The sequence below is a fragment of the Siniperca chuatsi genome, linkage group LG7, assembly GCF_020085105.1.
Source record: "Siniperca chuatsi isolate FFG_IHB_CAS linkage group LG7, ASM2008510v1, whole genome shotgun sequence".
Taxonomy (NCBI): Eukaryota; Metazoa; Chordata; class Actinopteri; order Centrarchiformes; family Sinipercidae; genus Siniperca; species Siniperca chuatsi.
Window position 1 is genome coordinate 7132105 of NC_058048.1, and position 25252 is coordinate 7157356.

At 40.3% G+C, this 25252-nt stretch overlaps 1 protein-coding gene across 1 annotated transcript in view; it reads right to left on the bottom strand.

Annotated features, from left to right (window-relative positions):
• The window catches only part of LOC122878467 (calsyntenin-2-like), a 247021-nt gene that overhangs the window by 83801 nt on the left and 137968 nt on the right, over positions 1–25252 (bottom strand). The window contains exons 3-5 of the mRNA XM_044201270.1: positions 22224–22419; positions 10292–10500; positions 4173–4322 (exon numbers count right to left, since the gene is read on the bottom strand). Coding sequence (XP_044057205.1) covers positions 4173–4322; positions 10292–10500; positions 22224–22419 — 555 coding nt within the window. The remainder of the gene's footprint in view (positions 1–4172; positions 4323–10291; positions 10501–22223; positions 22420–25252) is intronic.

A 25252-nucleotide genomic window follows, 5' to 3' on the forward strand; every position in this document is an offset into this window, starting at 1 on the left:
TGCTGGTCAAACAAAGGAGTACCTTCAGCTGAAGACTCATCCCCCCAAAATGCACCACAGAGCGCCACAGGAAGTCATTCCTGCCTGTGGCCATCAAACTCTTTAACTCCTCCCTCTAAGTGTCAGTCTATATGACCCTATGTCACTAAACTGGACATTGGATAATTAACATCACTGTAATACTTGAAATAATTGTGCACTATTCTCTGTTTAATACTGCGGTGCAATATACTCTGTCTTCAGTTTAATTTCTTGATATTTATTCATACTTCATACTTCTATTACTGCTGTGCAATATCCACCGTCTCATAATCATCTTCATAAGCTACACTTGACAGTACTCATTATTACTTATTACATATATTATTACATTATATTATACCATACATACTTATCAACCTCTAAATCCACTTTGGTACTTACACTTATTTTAGCTTTTATACTTTATATCCACTTGTACTTAATTTATCTTACTTGTATTATAGTGTATGATATTTTGATTTGCTTAGTACTTCTATTCCTTCTATTCCTGTGTGCATTGATGTGATAGTGAGCTGCTGTAACAAAAGAGTTTCCCCTCGGTGATCAATAAAGTATTTCTGATTCTGATGACTTGAAAGCGTCATTTGATACATGTCATGTGATACATTTGATGCAACATATGGATTTTAGCTGCTTTAAATAAAAGTAGAGTACTTAGCACCACACCCAGCTTAATCTAATCTAATCTCTACTCCCTCTTATCATATCATCATATTCATCATTGTAGCTGCTTTGTTATTGTCTGTATGTTTGTCCATTATATCTATTATGTTTGTGTCACTTTTTTTGTCACACTCACCAATAAAAAAAAAAGTAGAGTAAGTATTAAAAATAACTGTACTCATTATTAAGCTCAATATACGGAAGCCCTAAAAGGCAAGCAAGATTTTTTTTTTTCTGGTGATCCATTTTTTGATCAAAATAGTTTTCTCTCCTGTGTTTATGATAAAAGTACAGTTGAATTTTTTTTCCCCAGGATAATTTCTGTACTGCATACTGCCGTTAGAAACTGAGTAGGTAGGCTACAATTAACTGATAATTAGCTTGATCAGCCACCGTCAGTAATCAATACACACATTTTAAACCATTAATCAAACCAATAACTAACAGCAGTCATCATCAGAGACACACATAACTCTAGAAACATAAGATAAAGGGCATCATACATTGATAGTGTTCTTGTCAATTCAGCATCAATATAATCCATAAAGATAAACTTTATTTCTGTACATTTTGGTTTTATTGGCTCAACTCGCTATCAGCCTCCGTTGATTAGCTGCACTGTTTTGAAAAATAATAAATTCTCACTTGCCTTTCAGGGCTTTCACAGATGATTTTTTTTTCTTTTTTTTTACAGGAGAGAAAACTATTTTGATCAGACTTGATCAAAAAAAATATTCTTGCTTCCATACAATTGCCCTGTCAGTGTTACATCGTTTTTATAAAAGCTAGTATGGTAGTATATGGTATTAAGGTAGTGTAGAAATTGAAAAGAAGAAGCTGGCTGCACAAACCTATACACACCTGTGTGTGTGTGTGAGTGTGGGTGAATAGGCACTCCTCGTCAGTAAAAGGAGTTTCCACAAGCCAAGTGAGGGCATGTGATTGGTCACGAGAGACACACAGCTGAGCCCCGCTGTCCAGAGCCAGAGCCCATAGCTAATTTGAACAGACAGATTATTGTTTTTTACCAGAAAGCACATATTTTGTGTGTGTGTGTGTGCATGTGCAAAGTGTGTGTGTGTCTTTGACATTCCCACAGTAGCCTGCCTTTAATACAACAACCACTAGCCCCATTAAGCATCCCCTGATCTGTGGCCATGGCATTTACTTCTCCCTTTCCATCCTTCCCTTCATCCCTGCTGCCAGACAATGCTCATATGGACGACTGGCCTTTCATCAGGGCAGAGTATATGTGTGCTTGTGTGTATATGTGTGTATCTTCTCGCCATAACCATGTGCTGAAAAGAACTTGGAGAGGAAGTTAATGTCACTCTGTACACCCACGACAGCCCTGGCTGCTATGTGTGTTTGTGTGTGAATGCATGTGTGTTGTGTGCAGACATTGAACTGTACATATGGCCACAGTAATTGCGTATGTAGCATACGTGCATCTCAAAAGTTTGAGTGTTTTTGATGTGAGAAAATTAAGATTTAAGTGTGTAACTGTGTCTACAACTATGTGCAAATTTCTTTTATGTGTACTCTCGTGTGTCTGCATGCTTTTATTGTACATCATGAAGTTTGTGATTCCACTTGCATTCATCCTTGTTTGTATCTTTGCCTCTTGGCATTACACACAAAAAACCCACTACACAGCATGCTGCCAAGTGCTGCCACTGTGACTTTGTACTACTTACATGTAATCATTTTGAAACTGAGAACAAAGGGTAAAAGTTTTACCCTTTTATCTTTCATAGTTTCTTTTTCGCTGTTTGATTTGGTGACCTTAATACCTCTGAATCTTAAAATTTGTCCTCAGTCTGGTAGAGTTGTTACTGCACTGCAAAAAGTACCCATCTTAAGAAATGATTCAGACTAGATAGTACTAATGTTAAGAGTTTCAAGATGTTCCTTGAATCATTTATTTTCTTAATGAAAAATGAATTGATTTGTTTTTTTCTGTCTTGTTTTAAGATCCTGACCTTGTGCTTGGAAATTTCTGACTCAGATCAGAAACATGTAAATTTATCTAAAGCCACAGGCATGTGTTGCCACTTGTTTTGAGAAAACACAGATTGGAAGACTGAATGTGAGCCAAACTACTTAACAGTTTTTGCAGGGTTCAGTGGCTGCCACTGAGCTGCTGCCAGGGTCCTCATTTACCGCTGTTTATCACCAGCCCGCTAACATCATGTCCTGTGGGACGATAAATGGCTGGACTCCAAAGAAATCCAGCACATGAATCACCTTGTTAATGACAGAACAACCCAGATTGCACATGGTTACATGTGAAGTCGCACACTGCGTGTGTTCGTCTTTCATCACGTGTGCTGCTGCTTTCTCCGACAGGTGTAAATTGTGTCTGCAGTTATCTTGAGCGCTGTTTGTGTTGTTGTTGTTGTAACACTCACCGGAGACACTTTGGTCTTTGCATTACCCTGGGCCTTGTTAAGGCTGCCATGACTGCTTTCTGATGTGCTAAGAGCCGTGTTGGCTGTTTCACGGTGCTCTTAGTAAAGTGCTGTTGATCACACCAGCTAAACTTGACAGGCCAATTCCTCAGGGAGGGAAGGAGAGAGAAAGAGGGTCAGGAAAGGAAAAGAGAGAGTGAGAGCGACAGAGAACTATAGAAAGGTAGGTAGTGAGGGAGGAGAAACCCAGACAGTCTCCAAAAATGGAGAAAAATTAAGAATGCAGACTACAGCAAGTACCACACATTCACAGGTAAGCAGGAACACACACGCTGAAGTAATGACACGCAAATAACCACATCTGTGTTTCCAGTGGTGGGATGTAACTAAGTTCATTTACTCAAGTACTGTACTTAAGTACATTTTTCAGGTACTTGTACTTTACTTGGCTATTCCCATTTAACGTAGTTACTAGCTACTTTCCAGAGTCAGATTATTAAAGCAAAATATAATCAACTAATAAATTATGATGTCTTACCATGGATTAAGCTACCCAGCAGTATATAAAGTAGATAAAATTAGCTCCACCTTTACTAGCTGCAACATTAGTGATGCTTACACACTAATCGTAATGCAGTGATATTATATTCTGAAATGAGCCATTCTTCATGAGTACTTTTACTTTTGTACTTTAAGTATATTTTAATGTTAATAGTTTTGTACTTTTACTAAAGTAAAGTTTTTTTTACTCGTACCAGGGTATTTCTACACTGTGGTATTGCTACTTTAACTTAACTAAAAGATCAGAGTACTTCTTCCAGCACTGTGCGTTTCTGTGAGCATAAAAAGACAACACACACAGGTCTTCATGCTCCATCATTGTGCACATACTGTACACTACAGCCAGGCTTGCACGCTGACAAACACATTGTACAAACATAAGCAATCACACACAAATAACTGCATCTGTGTTTCTGGATGTATAAACACTGCACGGTCAGACCTGCCGGAAATCTTTGCACGCATGCACAAATAGTAATGTGATGACGGACCCACCTTGCCAGCCAGGTTTGCAGACAGGTTTGACGTCAATACGGACAGGGATGCTGTGCAAAGCTCTCTTCTGGCCGCAGTCCCAGGCCGTCACCTGGATTTCGTACTGCTGCTGGCGGTCGTAGGTCAGCTTCTCTGTGTTCCGGATGTTACCTTGTGTGGAGAAAAGAGGTACTCAAGGTCAAATTCAACCCAAATTGTTTTTTTAAGCAAACTCATTATAATGTGTTGTAGAGGAAATTCAGTTCCCCTGTCGTGTCTCATAATTGAGACACGACAGGGGTCATTTGTCACACTGACTGCCACAAATCCCGGTTTGTAGTTTTAAGATTTCAAAAGTTAAAAATCAGAACATGACCTCAACAAACATAAATTTCTTCTTGTGGGGTTGGGGTAGAAGCAGTGGAGAAGTTCAGTTGACACAGACTGGTCGCCTGTCACCCAGGCCTATCCATTTGGTGAATTTGTACATGAGGCTTTAATGTGTAATTTGATGTAGTATTGAGTTTAAAATTTTCTTTCCTTCAATGTGGAATAAGACTGTTAGTTCAGAACTTTTTTCACAGAAGTTGAGTGGATTGGAGTGGAATAAGTGAAGTGGTTCAGGAAGTTATTATCAAATGTATAAAGTACAATGTTTTTGTGAAACATTTTATTCTGTAATAAATACCACAAACCCAAATCTATGACTGAGAAATAGTCTGGCTTCACTCAGTCATCAGCGATTTGGAGACTGAATTTATGGAGTCATAAAACGGCTCTGTGAGCTTTTACAGCTAAATGAGTTTTATTTTATTGTAGTCATAAGCAATGTGCAACAGATATGTTTCCATATTCATTGCTACTCTCAACTTTATTCTTAATGGAGCTGCACTGTCTGATGACTAAAAAAAAAAGACTTCTCTTCTGTTTACTGACTTATATGACTTTAGAGTTCAGTATAAACTATAGAAAGTATGAAAGTTAAGTATACACTTTAAACTGCCTTGAGGAAAGTGAGTAGCAGCAGTCACTCAAGTGTGCGTCTACTGCATTCTGTGTCTTTATGGCATTTTTGACTTATTAGATAACACAGAATTCTTGTGTATGGCTGCTTATCTGCCCATACACTGTGTGTTTATCTGTGTTTGCTTAAAGGAATAATGGGTATTTAATTTTAATTTTGAAGCATCATTATATATCATTGTCAAATTAGCTGCGATGCCTTAATATAATCACTGTAACAAATGAGATCGTGGTTGGGATGACAGGTAGCCTTTATCTCTCGCAAGAGCTTTGATTAGAGCTAATGTTTCTTAAAATTAAGACCACAATTCCATTAAACCCCTGTTGCTTCCTGATGCGATGAAGATACTGGTACTTGTCCTCCCCTCACCTCCCTGTTGTAACAAATACTGTATGTTAAAAGTGATTGTGCCACCACCATTAGCCCTTTAATTGTATCATCATCCGCAAGCTCCAAGTCCTACATATTATATATATTTATTAACTTCTTACACAAGTCAAAATGAGGTCTTCACTAAATGTAATGACTGATGATTATAGTAGTATCAAATGAGTGAATTAAAAATACTCAGAAATGTGTTCATTACTTATTCCACAGTAATACATGAAAAGGAACAAGCTCAGGTGTATAATAATAACATTGAAGGTCCCTCCACCAATGTATAGGGAGTACTACTCAGCCTGCGGAAACAGTTGTAAAATGTCCTCTGTGGCTTTGGAAGGAGCTTTCTAAAGTCTGATAAAATAACCCTGATGATGTCACTTGGAACATAAAAGTAAGGAAACTTTGGCCTCTGCTTCATCGATGTTGACCATTCTTTTTAAAAGCTGTCTCTCTTGCAAGTCCCCCAACTTAAATTGCTGGAGTACCCCTTTAAGGATGGCTGCATTCAATAGGTATACCAGTGGGCTCAACTGTTGGCGGTTGAGTTGTATTATGGGTAATGTAGGTGCCAGGTTTTGACATGGAGGAAGAATGCATGGAATAAAAAACAATGATATCTCTGGTTCTGCTTCATCGATTTTGATCATTTTTCTTAGACTGTCCATCGTGAGTTTGACAATGTTACAGAAGTGCAATGTTAAATCAGTGGAGATAGCTTGGAGCTTTTAACATTAATAAAACAGGTAGTACAAACATGAACTTTATCTTTTTCCCATGTACAATTATTTTATTCTTCTTCAGATAGACCCTGGGCACCTAAAACTCCTGCCATAAAGTTTCAATCGTTAATCCAAATGCACTTGCAAAATGTCTTACAAATGTCTTAAATATGAACACTGGCCTGAATGTCTGGTTTTCCTCTGAATATACTGCTGGTTACAGCCATGATTCTTCTACTTTCAGGTTTGGGTCAAAGTGAAATAATCATATCCATGACAAGTCCAAGTCATGTGGGCTTGACATGATAGAACTTCCTATTTTGTGCTATAAAACCAATCCAGCAGATTGCCCACCAAATTACAGTATAGCCTGCCAGCTTTGTAAGAGATGGCCTTATATATACTAATATATCAACATTAATGTGGCAATGATTTTGTAATGTTAGAATGCTGCACACAGCACCTTAAAAGAAACAAATAACCCACTCGTCTCTATAGTACAATCAGATTCCAGACCACATTCAGTGACTGAGAGTCTCCTGCCTTGTTGGTAACTGCGACCCATTTACCAAGCCAGAGTCTTTTCTCATGCTGAGTAGAGTGCATGAAGGGAGTTCTTGTGCTCCTAATGTGTTGGTTAATATTTGATGAGTCTTCCACTACAGACGGATGACAATGCTATACATGCAGCCAGGCCTGGGCAGGGAGGGCACACCCTGAACGAGAATGCTTGCGGGGTGTAAAGAGCATTGAAATGAGACACTAATGGCCCTTACTGGCTGCGAGTTGAAACATAGCTGGAATGAGTTATTGTGACTTATATTACAGCCCCAACGCTTCTTGAGGTTTTTGTATTGTCGGGAGAGAGGTACACAGGGAGCTGAATGTTGATAATGTGGAATATTTGAACACGAGTGTGTGAGTGGGAGGATTAGATGTAATTCATATGAGGACGGTAGTGTTCGCCTTACTGTCCTCCTCATTGCCCATTCTCTGTCTCCCTCTCAGCTTGTTTAGAATTCTTTCCCTCCTTGTTCTCCGCTTTCCAACCTTCCCATTCCCTTTAAATGCACATCATTGTCTTACTGTTTTGCAGCCTCATATCATTTCACTCTTTGCTGCCTCATCTGTTGTGCTGCTCTCTACCTTTTTTTCACAAGTATGCCTGCACATTTACACACTCACACCTTTCCGCATGATGGAGGTTGCTATTCCCGCTCCTTCAATTACTACATCAACTTGTCCGTGTCAGCAGACTGTGCGTGCTGTGACTACTGGCAAGGGTGACCAGCTAGTAAATGACTACTTTACCCTTCATCTCGCTGTCTCCATTTGCCTCTCTATCAAATGCATGTAAACACACACATTTCCCAAAATAGCTGGGCACTGCAGTTTTTAGCAAATGTTACTCAAAGAGGAGGAAATAGAGCAGTTCCTGGGGACTATTTTCAATTGAGGATTAATACACATTTGGCTTGTGAGTATTTACAATACCAGGAAGGTGTAGTTTTAAAGGTTTTTATTAGCCACGTTAGTAGCTCTGTGGATGCCAATTTTGGTCGGTTGGTTCGCCACTTTGATCCAGACTGAAATATCTCAAAAACTATTGTCAGATTGACATTGAAATTTGGTATTGGCAGTCTTGTCTCCCTCTGGATAAATTGGTCCCTCTGGTCCCCAGAGGATGAATCCTAATGACTTTAATGATCTCCTGACTTTTCATCTAGTGCCATCATCAGGTCAAAATTTTAATTTGGTTTAAGACCAAATGCCTACAAAACTAATGACATTCCCAACAGCCTCAGCTGTACATTGTGTTTAGTCATAATTAGCTCATATTAGCATGCTAAAATGGTGAACATGGTAAATATACTAGTTAAACATCAGCATGTTAGCAGTTGTCATTACGTTATGTATGGATTATGTTAGCATGGTAACGTTTGCATTTAGCTCAAAGCACTGCTGTGCCTAAGTATAGCCACACAGAGCTGCTAGCGTGGCTGTAGAATCTTATTGTCAGCACATTCAAAAACCAACAATATATCAGTACTTTCTGACTTCACAACCCTGTGTGTGGCTCTCAACCCCAAGCCCACTGGTTCCTGTAAATCTTTAGAAATGGGACACAAATATATAGTTTATTGGTTAAAAGTATCATTAAAAAGGCTCAGTAATTTTATTGAACAGCCGGGCAATGCAGTTTTTAGCAAATGTTACTCACATACGAGTAAATCGTGTAACTGTTTTCAGCTGAGGATTAATATAAAGTTGGTGCTCTAGTGAGTATTTTGCGGCAGGACGGTGTATGAGGGACTGAGTCAAAATAAACTACAGTCTGTCTGTTCATGGTAATGAAGGAACATGTGACCCAGTGCAACAGTGTGGCTCATTGATGTGTTTTGGACAACAATGGATCTCTATGGCACAGAGGAATAAACTACAGTATATCAGAGTTTGGAAACACAGGACATACTTGTTAAGTAGCATCAATTAATTGTCACTTTTGGTCTTTTCATGGGATTTGATGACAATGAGAAATGCCCACTACAGTTTTCTATCTACTTCTCTCCCTGGTCCTGTCATAGCACTTACTCTCGCTCTCACAGCCAACCCCGCCTTTCCTCCCTCCATCTTCTTCCTCTCTCCCTCAGGTGCTCTTGAGTTCAAGGGCTCTCAAAGCCTTTTCCTCAGCGGCCAATGGCTGAGCGAGACCCCTTCAAATAGAGAGAGAGAAGAGAGAACACTCTGGCTGCAGCCTCCCCCCTGTATCATTCACAGTGCAGTTTGGCCCTAACCTCATCCACTCAGCCTTTTTATTGCAACATCTCAGCAGTGGGCAATGCTCAGCAGTCGGCAGCAACAAAAACCTAAACAGTAATGACCCTAGCATCTACAGTATGTCTCCTAAAAAAGAAAGAAAAGTGTGTGCAGATTTTTTAGAAGAGCCACTACAGCCAGTTGTATTTAAATAGCTTGTCTAACAGTGGTACAAATCAAGAAGTTTAGGTCTAGAGTTAAAGTGTGCGCTCACGGAATGCATCTTATCCTACTTGACTTTGTGTAAGTCTGTTTTGGAATATGAATGTAATAGCACTAAGGGCAGAGCTCAGTGTGTCCTCCATCAGACTAGGAAGGTCGGAAAGGTCAGTAGAGGACATGAAAACGGAGAAAATACCCATCTCGCAACAGATTTCTGTGGGGATCTCTCTCTCTCTCTCTCTCTCTCTCTCTCACACACACACACACACACACACACACACACACACACACATCATTTCTGTATTTGTGTGTTATCTGAAATGTTCAAGAGCCCAGTTAAGTGCAAGTGGCAACTCAGGAAAGAAGTACATTTGTGAGGGTATTTGAGAGTGTGCGTAGATTTTTCTTAGCATTTATCTTTGCTGGTGTCTTTAATGTTTGTGTGTACAGACTTCTGTGATCTAATTTGTGGAGACTGATGGCTCTATGGGCAAAGCTTGACTTGTCCTTGGAAAGAGCAAAGAACACATTTTATCCTGGGGAGAGACATCTGTCAGAGTATTTAGTTTCGCTACCAGAGTGTATGCAGGTATGTGTAGCATGAGTGTTTGTGCGTTTATGTCCTGTGGCTGTATAGTGCATGTGTGCATGGATGGGATTTTTAGATCACAAGTGTCACTGTGTTATGATGTAAATGTGTTTTTGCATCTTCTTTAAATAAGATGGAGAGCAAAGGGAAGGCAAAAAACGTCAAACTTGATTTGGAAGATGTTCTTGGACGTGGGAAATCACTGAAATAAATGAAGCAGAAGCGCTGTAGATGCAGCAGGCTGAGAGAAAGTGGGTACACAAAAACAGTGACAACACTTCACCACAAAATTAAACTTCAAATGCACTGAATATCACACACTATTGGTAACAGTTTAGCTGAGATAACAATGTTTCTTTGTGGCAAGTATGGACATGTCTTCCCTGTACAAAACCCTGCACCCATGTGGACGCTATTAATAAAGTCTTTCCTCTCTTCTACTCACCGTTGCGATCTATAGCGAAGGGTGTGTTGGTGGTGGTGATCTGGTAGTTACAGATCTGGCTGTACTGTGGGGAGCAGTCCTGGTCAGTGGCCTCTACCTGCAGGATACTGTCGTAAATCTTGCCCTCTGTCACTGCGGCTCGGTACTGGGGCTCCCGAAACACTGGGGCAAACTCATTGACATCGTTGACCTGAATGTGCACCACCGCCCTGCAGACAGTAGAGGGAAACAGAGGGGAGGAAAGTGGAGATTAGTGTAGGACAGTCTATCATCTGCACAGAGCGTAACTGCTTTTCCCCTTGGCGCATGAGGGAAATAAGGAAGAATTTGATTTGTTCTTCAGTTAGATTCGACTTCACATAGCAATATTTCAAACTAATCATAATAAACTGTGGAAACCTCCATTTCAAATGTTATTTTCAGCCATGTTGGTTTGTCAGTCGGTTGGTACACCTTTGGTCTGGACTGCTATATCTCAACAACAGATATTCATGGTCTCCAGAGGATGAATCCTAATGACTTTGGTGATATCCTGACTTTTGCTGTATCGCTACCATGAGACTGACATTGGAGGTTTTGAGTGAAATAAGGTATCTACTACTATTACTGCAGCCTCTCAGATGATTGTTAAGTTTGGATGGTTGAGGGCAGAGTACACTGCCCGTGATGAATTAGTTTGGTAACCAGTAGTCACACTGTGCTTTGTGTAATACACTGTCTGACCTGACTCAATCGATTGCTTTGATTGTGTTGCTATGGCAAAATAATCCCCTGGATCTCATCACCTACCATAGCCATGCAAACTATGCACAGTTTTCCAAGTGCACTAAACTGCACTAATTAATCATTCCATAAGTGAACAATCAGCAGAAATTCATGTTAAGTCACACATGATGAAAAAATTCTACCATTCATCACTTTAAAACGTCTTCGTCAATACTCTCCAGCGGCCAGAAGGCAACAGATTGCATAATCAATCCTTCGATGCATTGACTGACAACCGGTGATGGATGACGATGGGACAGAATAATACAGTTTTAAGCTTCAAATGGCAAATACAAAGTAATGCTTTGCTTTAAGAGACTAAGTGGCGGAGATGAGTATGGGGTTTATGGGATTAGCTGGTGGGCATGGTAATGACAGTGGAATTATCCTATTAAAAAAAGCTGTAAATAGCTCTTCAACATGTGGTCGGCTAGAGATGGAGACTGGACAACAAAGACAGAGACAGTGGGGAGGCCGAGCCCAGGCAGAATGGATTTCCACACTGCCTTATCTCTGCCTGTCACAAGTACACAAACATAGGAGACCATTTGTTTTTGAGCTTCTCCACACAAACAGATACAGAGTCAAATAGTTAAATAGAAAATAAGAAATGCACAAACAACAAAGTGAAAACACAAAAGGGACAAAGAAATGGGGGACAGGCAGCGGTGTTAGTAACTAAGTACATTTACTTAAGTAATGTCATGTACAATTTGTACTTAGCTATAGTATTTCCATTTAATGCTACTACTACTATGACTCCATTGCATTTCAGAGTGATGGATTGTACTATTTAATCCACTACTATTATATTATATAGTTACTATTTACTTTGAAGATTAAGATTTTACATGCAAAATGTATGATGAGCCTCTAAAGTATGATGTATTATTATACGTAGATGAGACTACGCAACAGTACATTAAGTTAAGTTAAAATGAGCTCCTCAGTGATCGACACCTGACCATCCCTCATACAGTGTATGTACTCACAAAATAAGGGAACTTGAGATGAAACAAATGGCAAGTGCTCTAAGGCTCCAAATGCCCACAATTATAAAGAGGTGGAGTCCTGTGATGGCCCTGTTAATGAAATGCGATTTACCCCACCCTGTATTCCTAAACTTACATGCATTTTCAGTTCTCCTCCTTTCCTTATCAGACACATATGTACAAACTAATCTCACCCTACATGAACACAATATATTTTCCTCATTTTTTATATTCCTTCATTTTCCTCTTTTTGGGCACACATTAAATAATTCACCTATTCCTTATATTCCCTATGAAACCTTTTCCCTTTTCCCTACCACATTTCCAATTGTGCTCATGCTTATAAGTTAATGAGATGAGCATTTATAATTCTGAATGCAGGACTTTTATTTGTAACAGAGTATGTTTACATTGTGGTATTGATACTTTAACATTAAAGCCCTGGAAACCTGTTCTTAAAAGACTTATATTAAATTAGTCAAATATGCACCAATCAAATTTAAAGTTAGAAAAACAAGATATTATTTATAAAGAGTAACAGTCAAAAACTCAGCTAATCAGGACTGTGTGGGTCTGCCTTGGGTCTGTCAGATTTGATTTACAGTGGCCTGGCAAGATAAACAAACAACCCCACATCTGTCATCACAATTAGATTCAAATGTTACTAAATTGTGATTGGTGCAGAGAAGTACGTGACATCACCTCTTTCCAAGTAAGAACACAAACAAAAACACTTTTAAAGAAATTCCTCATGTAAAATAACCAAAACTGTTCTATCTTTGGCAGAAAGCCGTATGTTCACGTGGGACCATTAGTCATAGTGCTTGAGAAATTAGGTTTTCAGGGCCTTTAAAGGAGCTGAATACTTCTTTCACCGCTGGACACAGGTACAGAATACACAAATGAACACGTATATGACACTGATTAATCACTGGGCTTTAGGATTGGCGGTACGTTAACAGCAGTGAAGATAGTGATAAGAAGCACTGACAGATGATGGCAGCTCTAGTGTGTGCAGTAAATCCCTCAGCCAGCCTTGTTTTGTCATATTAATGACACTCTGTCATAAACATTACCCCCCTGCTTCGCCACACTCCCAGTGGTGAGGGAGCAAACATATGTTCCACTCCTTTGGGGCTTGTATGGAGGGACTGCTGTGTGTATGTGTGTGTGTGTGATTATGTATTCATGCACACAAATGCATGATATATAACTAAACGCAATAATTGTGAATATGTCTCATTGTGAGTGTGCATGTGAGTGTGTGTTTCTCTGCTGATGGCTCACATCTGGCTGAAACAGACGCCTGGCTCTCTAGGGCTAGGATGTTTGCGTGTCTGTATGTGTGTGTTTGTGTGGGTTTTCATGTTGCTGGAACATTGCCAAAGCTGAGCCCATAGCCGCCATTCCTTCCTGCGACAGGCCTCAGCTCAAAAGCAGGAGGTCCACAATAAGTCAGAGTGACACAGAAAGACAGTGTGGGGTTAAGTGACCCCATGGGCTTGAGAATGATCATAACACCGCTAAAAAAAGTGGATAAAAACCAGAGCCACAGGGATGGCTACTTTGAAAAAAGTCAAAGGTTAAACAAACTGCATCACCCTAGTGAATGAGGAAATCAAATCTACAACCCTGTTTTCACTCTGCAGTGAAATACAGACTGATGTGTGTGATCACATTGTGCTCAAATAGTGGTGTAAAACAGGTTTAAATGCAACCAAAATGCAAACTGACTCTCTAGAGGAAGAGCATGTAGAATCGACACTGGTATATTGGTCTAAAGACTATGACGTGACTGATCCAACACCAGTGTTCTACATTTTACTTTACATTCACCAGATCAACAGCTCACAGCTATGGATGTTAAAGCTCCACTGGATCAAATGACTCCATATAATGTAAACGGGTCGCACCTTTTAGTCCTTATTAACTTCTGCTGAACGAAAACATTTTTTTTCAGCTTAGCACATTGCTAAACAGTTTTTACACTCATTATGATGCTGAAATGCTGATACATGCTTTATTATAAGTCGCTTAGATTACTGCAACTTTCTTTTTACTGGGCTAATGAAAAAGTCTAACAGAAAATTAATTCTGAATGCTGCAGCCAGAATTCTGACTAATACAAAAAAGAGATTACATTTCTCAACTGCTTGTGACACTGCACTGACTACCTGGATCTTTTAGAATTTATTCTTACTTGTTTATAAAGCCTTGCATAACCTAGCACCTTCCTATAGCACTAAATGCAGTGAGTTTCCAATCCATTTATGTCAAAAACACTGTATATAGAAACAAAACCAAATCCCTCTATTTAATAAAATGGATTGAGGATGTTTGCAATCTCTTCAATGATGTAAATATCTCATTAGAAAATGAAGTGCATGGCAAACAGTGGAGACGTATTTCAGTGCCAGGTGCGATTTCAATCCAGCTAAATCATATGCAGACACAATCAGATACTAGCTGCATGTTAAAGCCAGCTGATGCATGTTAATGCCAGGTTAGTATTGTTCCCAGCTTATTACATATTCATCCACACTCATTATTTATCAACACTCAACTAAACACAGCCTCTCAAACTCAAATCATTATTGAATGCCTCCCCTGCACACCCACCCACACACACACACCTGCACACCCAACACAAAGTCAAAGGACTCAATTCATCTTTGTCAAGAATTAGCCGGGAGGTTGAATCATCAATTTCCTTGTGTAAGACTAGAATGGAAATAAACAACCCTAACTATACCAATGGGATCACATGCACAACACAACACAGGATGGTAACCTCATCAATATGCAAGGAAATCACACATCCACATTGACTAGCACCCGGAGGCGCTAACACAGACCTCCACGGGGGCCTGTGTAATCTCAGTACAAGGTGATTATAATGCATGGTAATCCAGTTCAATGTTTAGATCCTGCTTACTTCACCCCAGACAGTATGGATCTAATCGTTGATGGATGGCTTGGACTGACATGCCACAGAACAGAGGAATATAGAGGAAGTGATACTAACGAGTTACAGCTGTAATCTGCGAGGTACTTCACCACATGGAGAAAAGATCATTTTACCTTTAAGAACATTAAATAATTGAATGTCCATTTGCCTGACAAACTTCTAAGCATTTGCCGATGTGCGGTAACGCCAGAGCATCGTTTGAATCTGGGATGGGAACGGGTGTCACTGTCTTTCGTCTGGTAACTCCAGCAGACAGCACAGTTGGTGCGGTTCCTGGTGGTGCATATTCATAATTGAAACACGGAGACTATTCTCTCCTATTACATTATGTTAGCTGAAGATAAGCAACATATTCCTACACTATACTTTTTTTCTTGCCAGGAATAATAATCACATCAACTAAAAGGTTTAGACAGAATGAGGTTTCACTCAAATTAGCATCAAGTGTGACAAGCGTGACGTTAAGATTCTTGGTAGAATAAAACGCCGACACATTGACAGGGCTACACTATCTGTGTGGAATTCCCTGGTCTCTCTGCAGAAATTTATCATGACAGCTTATGCTAACAAGGCACAGCTTTTGGCCCACTTCTTCACTGTGACTTTGTTTGTTAATGTTAATGTTTTTTTGGTGGTTGACTATGTGGATGAGTGTGTTTGCGAGTTGGTTATGAGATGCAAAATCAGCCTATCTATCCACAGCTACGGTATTTGTCTTATTTATATGTAAATTTAGGTATATCAGTGTGAATTTGACTCAGCATTTGGGATTTGTGTGTCTGTGTGTGCATGGCTGTCCTTCAGCTAGCTGCTCGGTGGGATAATTAGTCTCCCCAAACTGCAGCGAGGTTAGGACATGCGGACCTCTAAGATTCACTAATGATGACTTTAATAACTACTGTGTTGCCAAGCACAGAGCATGTGTGTGTGAATGTGTAGCTACGCGGACATGAGAAAACATCTGCGTGTCTAAATGACATCTACATTTTCTCAACACACACATTTGCACACATACAACCTGAGGGGCACCTAACCCTGTTGTGAATGCATTACCCCCTTGACAGCCTCCAGGCACCTAACCCCTGGGCCGGTGTTAAGTACATGTGTCGCGGTTAGGTGCGAGTCCTGGGAAGGATTATGAATATGACATGCTTTGTAAGGCAGTGAGATGTCCCTTATGCCTAATTACTCCATAGCAACATCATAAACTTGCACAGAGCAAGGTGTGTGGGGACTGGTGAGGTACAAGCAGTACAGAGAAACTTCTAGTCTTTAGATGCTAATTAGTGAGATTATATTGTTGTTTTTCAACTGCAGCCACCTCAAAGGCTCAGCGCTCACATCACTAGCTACACTGGTGAGTTTTGAGATTTCTGCTCAATTATTCGGAGGAGCAGTGGCAAGTATTAAGATCTGTTTGGTAATGATGTTACCCTAAAACAGTGGTTCCAAACCTTTTTTGCATGTGACCCCTTAGAAAAAGCAATTTAAAAATGTATACTTGTGGCCCCTTGAGTAAGTAGTGTGAGTAATTTCCCCACACTGTTTCATATGAATAATTTTTTGAGGTGTAAAGAGGTGTAAAACTACACAATATTTCACAAAAAAAGAGAAAAGATCATAGAAAAGTGTTTTCTCTTATGCCCTATCCTGGTAATAATCTTGTGATACCTTAGCTCTAACTTGTGACCCCTTGTGGGTATCCCGGTTCACAACTTGGAAACCACTGTCCTAAAACATGAATTAAATAGAAAGTAATGCTTTAAATAAATATGGCCTCAGTTTAACCATTTATTGTTTATCAATTTTTTGTCTCATCACTTTCCATTATCAGAAGCATTTTCTGAGCTGTGCTCATTGCGAGAGGACCTCATTTAGTAAAAACTAAAGTGAACAATGTCTGAGTAGGAAACAACACCTTTTGGATATGAGGGGGCATGAAATGCTGAGTCAAAATCAGTTTAAACCAGTCATCCAAGACTAAGAGTCTACAGCCATGCTAGCAGCTCTGTGATGCTGTACTTAGTGCTTTGAGCTAAATGCTAATGTTAGCATGCTAACATGTGCACAATAACAATACTAACATGCTGATGTTTAGTAGGTATGGTATGGTAATGTTTACCATCTTAGTTTTAGTGTGTTAGCATACTAACATTTGCTAATTAGCACTAAACACAAAGTACAGCTGAGGATCATGGTTTTATTGGCCATAAACAAAAATAGCTAGATGAAAAATAAAGGGATCACCCAAGTGATTACAATTCATCCTGAGAGAGACATGAATGTCTGTACCAAATTTCATGATAATCTGTCTATTTTTGTGGTGTGGTGGGCTGACTGACTGATTTTTTGATTTACCCCTTAACATCCATTTTACCCTCTTTTTCCCTTTAAGGAGCTTTGAGGTTGTTAAAAGCATCTCATCATGTTGTGTTTCATGTTGCAAATGATAATATTCTACATGTTTGCTGCATCATATTATTTTACCAAAATACAGCATGACAGAATTTAAACTAAAGTTCTGTGAGTTTGGACAAACAACACGAGTTTGTCCTGACTGACCCACTGGTGGGTCTGTGCTTTTTATTCAAATGGGTTGCAATCCTCAAGATCTTTTAATTTAACAGCATCTGTCAGTCAAGACAGACATCATAGTGTTTTTTCTTTGTTAATGAAGTTTGAGTTTAGTTAGGTTGTGATAACTCATTTTCTGCACACAAGATTATTCTCCTCAGAAAGACCAGCAGGACTTGACACCAATTAAAATTTTTCAATCAACAGATAAAGACATTCATCACATTTATGGCTTTTTATGACAAAGGCTGAGAACACCTCACAGTTCAGTACAAATTGTCCATTTGGCAGAGGTCAGCCCTACAGCATTGTAGATTAATTTGTGTTTCATTTAAAGCTGACCGGAGCAGAAACAGTCTCAAGGAGTTTAAGGTGAATTCATTCGAGCTTTGCGCTTTGCTGACAAGTGACTAAAGCTTCCACAGGCAGCCAAGTAAAATATCTCAGAGGGCAGAGAGAAGCAGTGTGATTCAGAACAAATCTGCACGCTGTTAAATTGGTGCTCTGACTCAGAAAAGGGCAGTCATTAACGTCAGTGTTTATAAAGCCGTCTGTTGCTGTGGTTTCTGACTAAGTCACCAAGAGTGGAGGAACATAACACTTTTACTGGCTTTGCAGGATGATGCATGTATTCAAAGTTTGACATGGCATTTTAAAAAAAACAACATTTCATTTGTGTGCAAAAAAATAAATAAAAAATGCATTTCGGTCACACTGAGAGACAGATTTGTACAACCAGGGCAGAGAGTGCATCCATTTGTGAGTGCAGAGGCAGTCTGACGAAATATTCAAACTCTGTGACAGAGACAGAGGGACTGACAGAAAGAAGGACAGAGTCAGACAGCAGGAGCTAGCTGAGCTACAGCCTGCAAGAAAAAAATAAATACAGGAATGAGAAGTAGGGCAGCAGCCAGTGGTAAGCAGAGCAGGGAAGAATAGAGGATAGAGTGCAGTTTAAACTCATGTCACTCCTGATCCTCTCCCCTGTCCTCTTTAGCTGCTAATTTTCTTGACTGCTTTCCTTCTCTGCCGTTGACGTGTCATGTGTAATTTGTGCACAGCCTTAGGCGGAGATTCTTCCTCGTCCCTGTTAGCTTCTTTCTAAAATGGACCGAGCAAGCGAGCGGTGCGGCGAAAGGCCAGCCTCATCCTTTGAGGGTTGCCAGCGAAAGGACAGGCCATTTAAAGTGTCCCCAAATTCACTTCCCCTCCAGCATCGGCCTGTCTGTGCCAACCAAACTGGGTCTGCGTCACAGCGGGGGAGTGAGTTATGTTGATAGAAAGTAATAGTGTGACATAACAGAATGCCTGGGTGCTTAAAAGGGATATAAAACATGATCAACAGCATGGAAATAGTAGCACAAATCCATCACCCTTTTTGGCTTGTACACACAAAGTCACACACACACACACACACACACACTAGTAAGACAGCAAACAACATACAGTAAATACAAGTTACGCTCTACCGATTTAAAACTTTTACCGAGGCTTGAAAACCCCTGCTGCTATAATTCCAGGTTTAGTGTGTATAAAGTATGTGTCAGTGTGTGTGTGTGTGTGTGTGTGTGTCTAAAAGCTAGATATGATGATAGATTTCTGTGCCTGGATCCATTGTTGGCCTCGGTGTGGTGGGTTGAGCAGTAAGACAGAGGGGGGAGATGTGCAGCACACAGCGGACAGAGGTAGTTGTCTGAAAGCCTTTTTCCCTCTCAGACAGGAGCTGCTTTCAGGAAAGCCAACAAGTGTGACAAATTGTTTTTTATCAGCTGACCTCTTTAAAGTAGTCTACTGGTGCTTGTGGAGGTGGAGGTGGGTGTGGTGCTGGCATGGCTGGTTCTCACAGCAATCTGGGATCAAGCTGTAGCCAAGTGGATGGCAGGAGGAGAAAGAGTTAGAGACATAATGTCAGTGTTGACTAGTCAAGTGTTGACTTGACTAATATTTAACTTAACTTTCCAAGCGCTTTGTGTGAAAACAATAATTTGACATGGCATCTTTGCCTTTCAAAATAATGGACGGTCACATGGAAGGGAGGTAGACTTACATTTTTTGCAATTTAGTTTTCTTTCAAAATAAAATTACACAGTCCAGTTTGAAGCCTGGATCATCAACAATCACTGTTACATAAAAATGTATTTAATATTATGAAGAAAATGTAGTCTCTGTCCATGGCAGAATATTGGTATGTATTAGGATGACAGGTATTTCTATAACTTCTTTCTTTTTGGCTGGCTGGTGGGGGGGCTCACTTTAACACCTTTATAGTTTCAGGTTAACATAGTCCAGATGAGAGAAGAGGAGTTGCTAAAAATGCTGATACATCTGAGTCTTTTCAATTTTGACCTTGTGCTCAGAGCTTTAAACTTAACAAGCAGCATGTGGTTTGCAGACTTGTTTTGCCCTGCATTTTGCATCTCAGGCTATAGACAGTCTGCCCTATCTTCTTGCTCGAGGTTGTTGGGGTTGATTGCAGCCTGAGATGGAGACTGCAGGCACTATTCGGCAGCGGTGGAAGAAGTGTTCTGATCTTTTGAAGGTGGAGTTCATTTTAATTATTTAAAAGGTAGCTTGTGGATTTCCCCCCAGGGATCAATAAAGTCTTAACCTTATCTAAACCTTTAATAATACATCATAATTTATTTGTTGATTTTATTTTGTATTATTAATCTGAATCTGCAAAGTTATCAAATAAATGTAGTGCAGTACAATATTTCCCTCTTAAATGTAGTGGAGTAGAAGTATAAAGTAGCATACAATTGAAATACTCAAGGAAAGTACAAGGACCCCAAAAGTGAAAGTTGAGTAAATGTACTTAGTTACTTTCCATCACTGCTACTCGGGACTGAAATAAGCACCATTCCCTTCAGGTGGTGTGCAGCTCCCTCATTATGTGTTTTTTGACCTGCGGAGAGTAGGAGTTTTCAACCACAGTGTGGGCCTATTGTTTAGCAAAAGTGATCATTATAGATATTTTTTGTTGGGTAAAAATCTACTTTAAAAATCAGAAATACTTTATTGATCCCCGAGGGAAAACTCTTTCATTTCCTGCGACCTGTATGGTGAAGGCAGAATGCAAACACAATAAAACATTCTGTAAATGCCGGAAGTGCTGGGCTGCTGTTCGTGAGAAGTGCACACCCAAGGTGCCAAACGTCTGCGCAAAGTGTGTTTAAGCAACGCCTAGCATAAATAATCACAACATCAATGCATTCTAATAGCAGGTCAGTTTACCCGTGGGCGGTTTTAGGTATACAGCGACTCCAGGTGGTTCTAGTGTTAAGTAGGTAGACGCATTTATAAACTCAATTTAGATTTGTTTTGTGAACAATTTTCTCATTCTTTTATTGTAGGCATAACTTCATTTCACTGTTTTCATTAGCCTTTATTGTGAAGAACTTGAGTATAATCGGTTTAGATAATGGCGCTATAAACCTTTCTGAAATGTATTAATGATGACTAGGATATTACCCTTGATGATGATTTAAAGGTAAATAAGACAAATTAATGATAGATGCACTATAATTAGCCACAACAGTGTGCCACATAGTCGTGCATAATGATGGATGCTCTGGTGCTGTTGGAGAACCTCGCCAATGTGACACAAGCAGTAAAATTGCACTTCTTCTTTGACATTATTTGCATCGACAGGTCAAACGAGTGGTGGAGAAGGCAGGAGTGCCTACATCCTACTGTACCTACCTGTGGCAGTGGAAATCAGGCTCATATGCATGCATCCAGTTCCACAACGACTGAGATTTATAAAACAGAACTACAATATGCACAGCTTCCTCATTCTGAAGAAAAGCGTGTTTCTGTCTTTGCACACACACAGACTTATAGTCATGAAGCTGCTTAGAGTTTTATGCATCTGGCCCAAAGTGTGTTAAGTAGCAGCTCTGAGGGACAATTTGCAAAGCTGCTACTGGATTGATCTAAAGAACCTGCACCTGATTGTCTACTTACCCTTTTGTTAAGAACTACTAAGTGACTACCTCCAGATTGCTTTTGATGGACCTTCCATAGAACTTGAACGAGAACATCTTCGACACACATTGTGCTGGCAGCTTGTTGGGGCTCTGCTTGAACTAGCTGTTAATGCCGACTTAAGGTAAGCCTCAAACACCCACCACCAGCCAGCCTTCTTACTATCCTTAGTTGCCCCTGCTTTCATTTGCACCCACACACATGCACACTTTATGCTCAGGAATGTCCATAGACAGCTCTATAGAACCACTTGTCATTCTCTTGCTTATCTTACTTTCTAAACCACCACTGGTTTCTGGCATTGCTGATAATTTGATTGGACTTCAGCCATTATTTAAATGAATGATGAGTTATACATTATGTACTTGTAGTTTTACATAATGTAGCCCAAGCATTGTATATGAATTCTGAAAAATCTTGTTTATTTAATTTTCTGTTCCCTTGTGGTTTTTCCTTTTCAGTGACTTTGTACAAGCAAGCCAGGTCTATGCTAAAATTCACACTCATTCAAGTCAAACCTATGAATCCCACTCTTTGCCTAGAAATGGCCGTGTGAAATATGCATATGTACTGTGCATGCACTTGTGTCTTCAGTTAGACTTTAAAAGCCCCTGTTTTTGTTGCTGCTGTTATCTGTCTTACTCACTTGTGGGACTTTTTGCCCTCCGTGCCCCTGGGGCCAGAACCGCAGTCGTGAGCCTGAATGATGAAAGTGTATTCCTTCTGCAGCTCGCAGTCCACCAGGCCGCGGGCCCTCAGCTGGCCCTCACCAGAAGTACCGTTCAGCACCACTGCCTCGAACGGAGCCTCCAGCCCATGGATGTTGAACGCACAGATCTCCCCTAGAGACCGGGAAAATGGGAGGGAGGTAGAGGAGAGAAGGGGGACGAGGTCAGTGTTAATCACAATCAATCAGGTGGAAAACAGGTGGAGAATGAATGATGGGTGTGTGTACATTAGGTTAAGTCTATGAAACAAAAGCCACGGCTATGAATGTGAAATGGGAATATAGAACAACAACAAATATAGACAAACACTTCTGGAACCAGCAGCCCCTCCCACTTCACAACTCTATTAGAACAAATCAAGTATTGTCATAGAAATGGACCACACAGAGCAGAGTACAAGGAATGTAATTATATTACATTGATTTAGGGATGTTGGAGAAAAAAGGAAATAAACTGGTGTGTTGTATACTGAGTTTATCAGTGCAACAAACAGTCTTTTTAATGTAAATTTCTTGTTTCATTTCATTTTTATTTTCACTTTATGTATTATTTTATTTTGTTCAATTATTTTGATATATTTTTTATTATTTTTGTTTTATTTTTTATTTCAAAATGTTATATTTCAATTTTAATTTTTAAAATTTGAATCTTTCTTTTTTCTCCAACATCCCTAAGTCAGTGTAATGCCACATTATTTGCTTTACTCTGTGGGTTCCATTTCTATGACAGTACTTGGTTTGTTGTACTGTAATTACATGCACCTGCCACTACGTGTCTGTTTAATAGAGGCTGGATTGTGTCAAACGCTGAGCCTGCACACTGAGGAAGGCACTGGACAAAAAGCTTGTGCTTGCTACTCTGCTGCATCACAGAAGCATAAAGATACAGCAAATGTGAACTTCCAAAAGAGAAAAATACGTTCCTCAATAACTTCCCTCTTACCAATGTTCCCAGGCTGTCCTGGAAGTTAAACTAGCAACTTTAAGTTGCAAAGATCTATCACCTCTGGAATACTGCTTAGTCAAGGGAAGCTGCAGAACAGAGTCCAGAGTCCAACAGAACACAGCAGCAGAAACTCACTCTGGAGGGTTAAAAATAGATCATATTCCCAACAATGCACCTTCTGTCTAATTGCTCTTGTGAAAAACCCCGAGGACATTCCTGCTGTTTGCCCCCCCCCCGCACACACACACACAAATTGAGTACAATTGAGTTACATGAGGCTCAAATAAAACTATGACGCCTCAAAGTCACCCTTGTGGAGAGATATAGAGAAAGAAAATCCAGAGTGAGCAGCTGACAAGAGCAAAACAAAAGAGCCAAGAGGCGGCTGACATTTATTAGCAGGCTGTATATAGAGAAGTGTCCATTTGTGGAGTTGGCGAGGGAAGTTCTTTCTTTTTCCTTTTTTTTTCTTGGAGACTTGGCGTCCCTTCACGCTCTCACTGGTGGGATTTCAGGAAATCACTTAACACGCCCGGCTCACACTCTGACCTGTGACAGCTAATTGCACTGATATCACTTAAACTAACAGCAAAGACTAAATTGGATTCCCAAACAGCTTTGTGTGAGCATTGCTCCTGGCAAGTTCTGATAAGAGCAACTTTATTTTCTACTGCCTTTCCCTTTCTCTCCCCTTTCATCCTGTTTCTGTCATAATCCCCTCCACCTCACCTCACTCCCCTCGCCCTCCCTTCCTGTTGGGGTAGGGGGCTCTGAAATGACAATTTGCCCACAGAGGAGCTATAGGCAAAATAATAAAGAAAGAGTAGATAAAGGGAAAAGGAGAACAGGAAATGAGAGAATATGGAGGGGGGTGTCGACACTGTTTGCATGCTGTGAAGACATCCCCCTGTGTATTGCCGGAACAATGACTTATCAGAGTTAAATGGGCCCCCACAATATGGAGAAGCGTGGCTTGCCAGGGAGAGCAAAATCATAAAATGGCATTGAGCAAGCGGTGTGCGACGGGGAGTGACAGAAGATGCAACAGTCTTGATGTGCTGCTTCTCTCAATGGTGCACCACCGTACAAAACAGGCAAATGGAAAATCCATCACCGCTGGACCAAGAAATAAATCCAATATACACAGGCAAGTGCAGAAGCTTCCCATCAGGGTGAATATGCTGAGGATATGCTGATGGCGCACGCTCGCAGCTGAGGCTGGGTGGCCCGACATGCTCCTCGTGATTTAATTGTAGCTGGTGGGGGTGCGAGGAGAGGGGTCAAGGTGACCGTAGGAGGCGGACCTCCCTTTTTAAGACTCAAATGAACACTCAAACAGCTCTGGGGGCAACAGACCTGTCGCTATTTTTCATTTTATATGTCCACCTATCACTTCACTGCAGACCTGATAGTGTTCTGCCACCCGCAGAGAGGCAAAGATGGCTGGTGGAGGAGGGAGGGACGAGGGTGGAAGCGCTGGCCCCGGCGGCAGCAGAGGAACAGATGTTGGGCGGCTGGCACTTGGCAGAGGCAGGGAGCTCACAAACGCTAATTACTGCGCTAAACTGTTAGCTAAATATGTGTCTCCGTGTCACATTAGGCTTTTAAGAGGCAGATTTATGGTCAGAAGGAACTCTGTCTTCTTGCCATTTAAAACTAATGGATGCAAACTAATGGATATGGACGCTGCAGTGCTATTTCTTTATTAGTTTATTCACTGGATTATCACCACTGTTTGGTTGTTTAGTATAATGAATCGTTTTTATGATCTTCACACACTTTTTTTACACACTTACCCACCAAAACTTACTTGACTTTTTAGATACCCTCTATTTGTCTCATAATTTTCTCTACCTTATTCTCTGCCACTGTGATTACTAACTTTCCCCATGGCCATCGTTACATTTTCATTTAATCAAGTCTAAATTAATTGTCTAATATTCAGTGGGAATGTGTGCTCAAGACCTAAGCTCCTGTCCTGTTGGTGTCAGAAGTCGTGCAG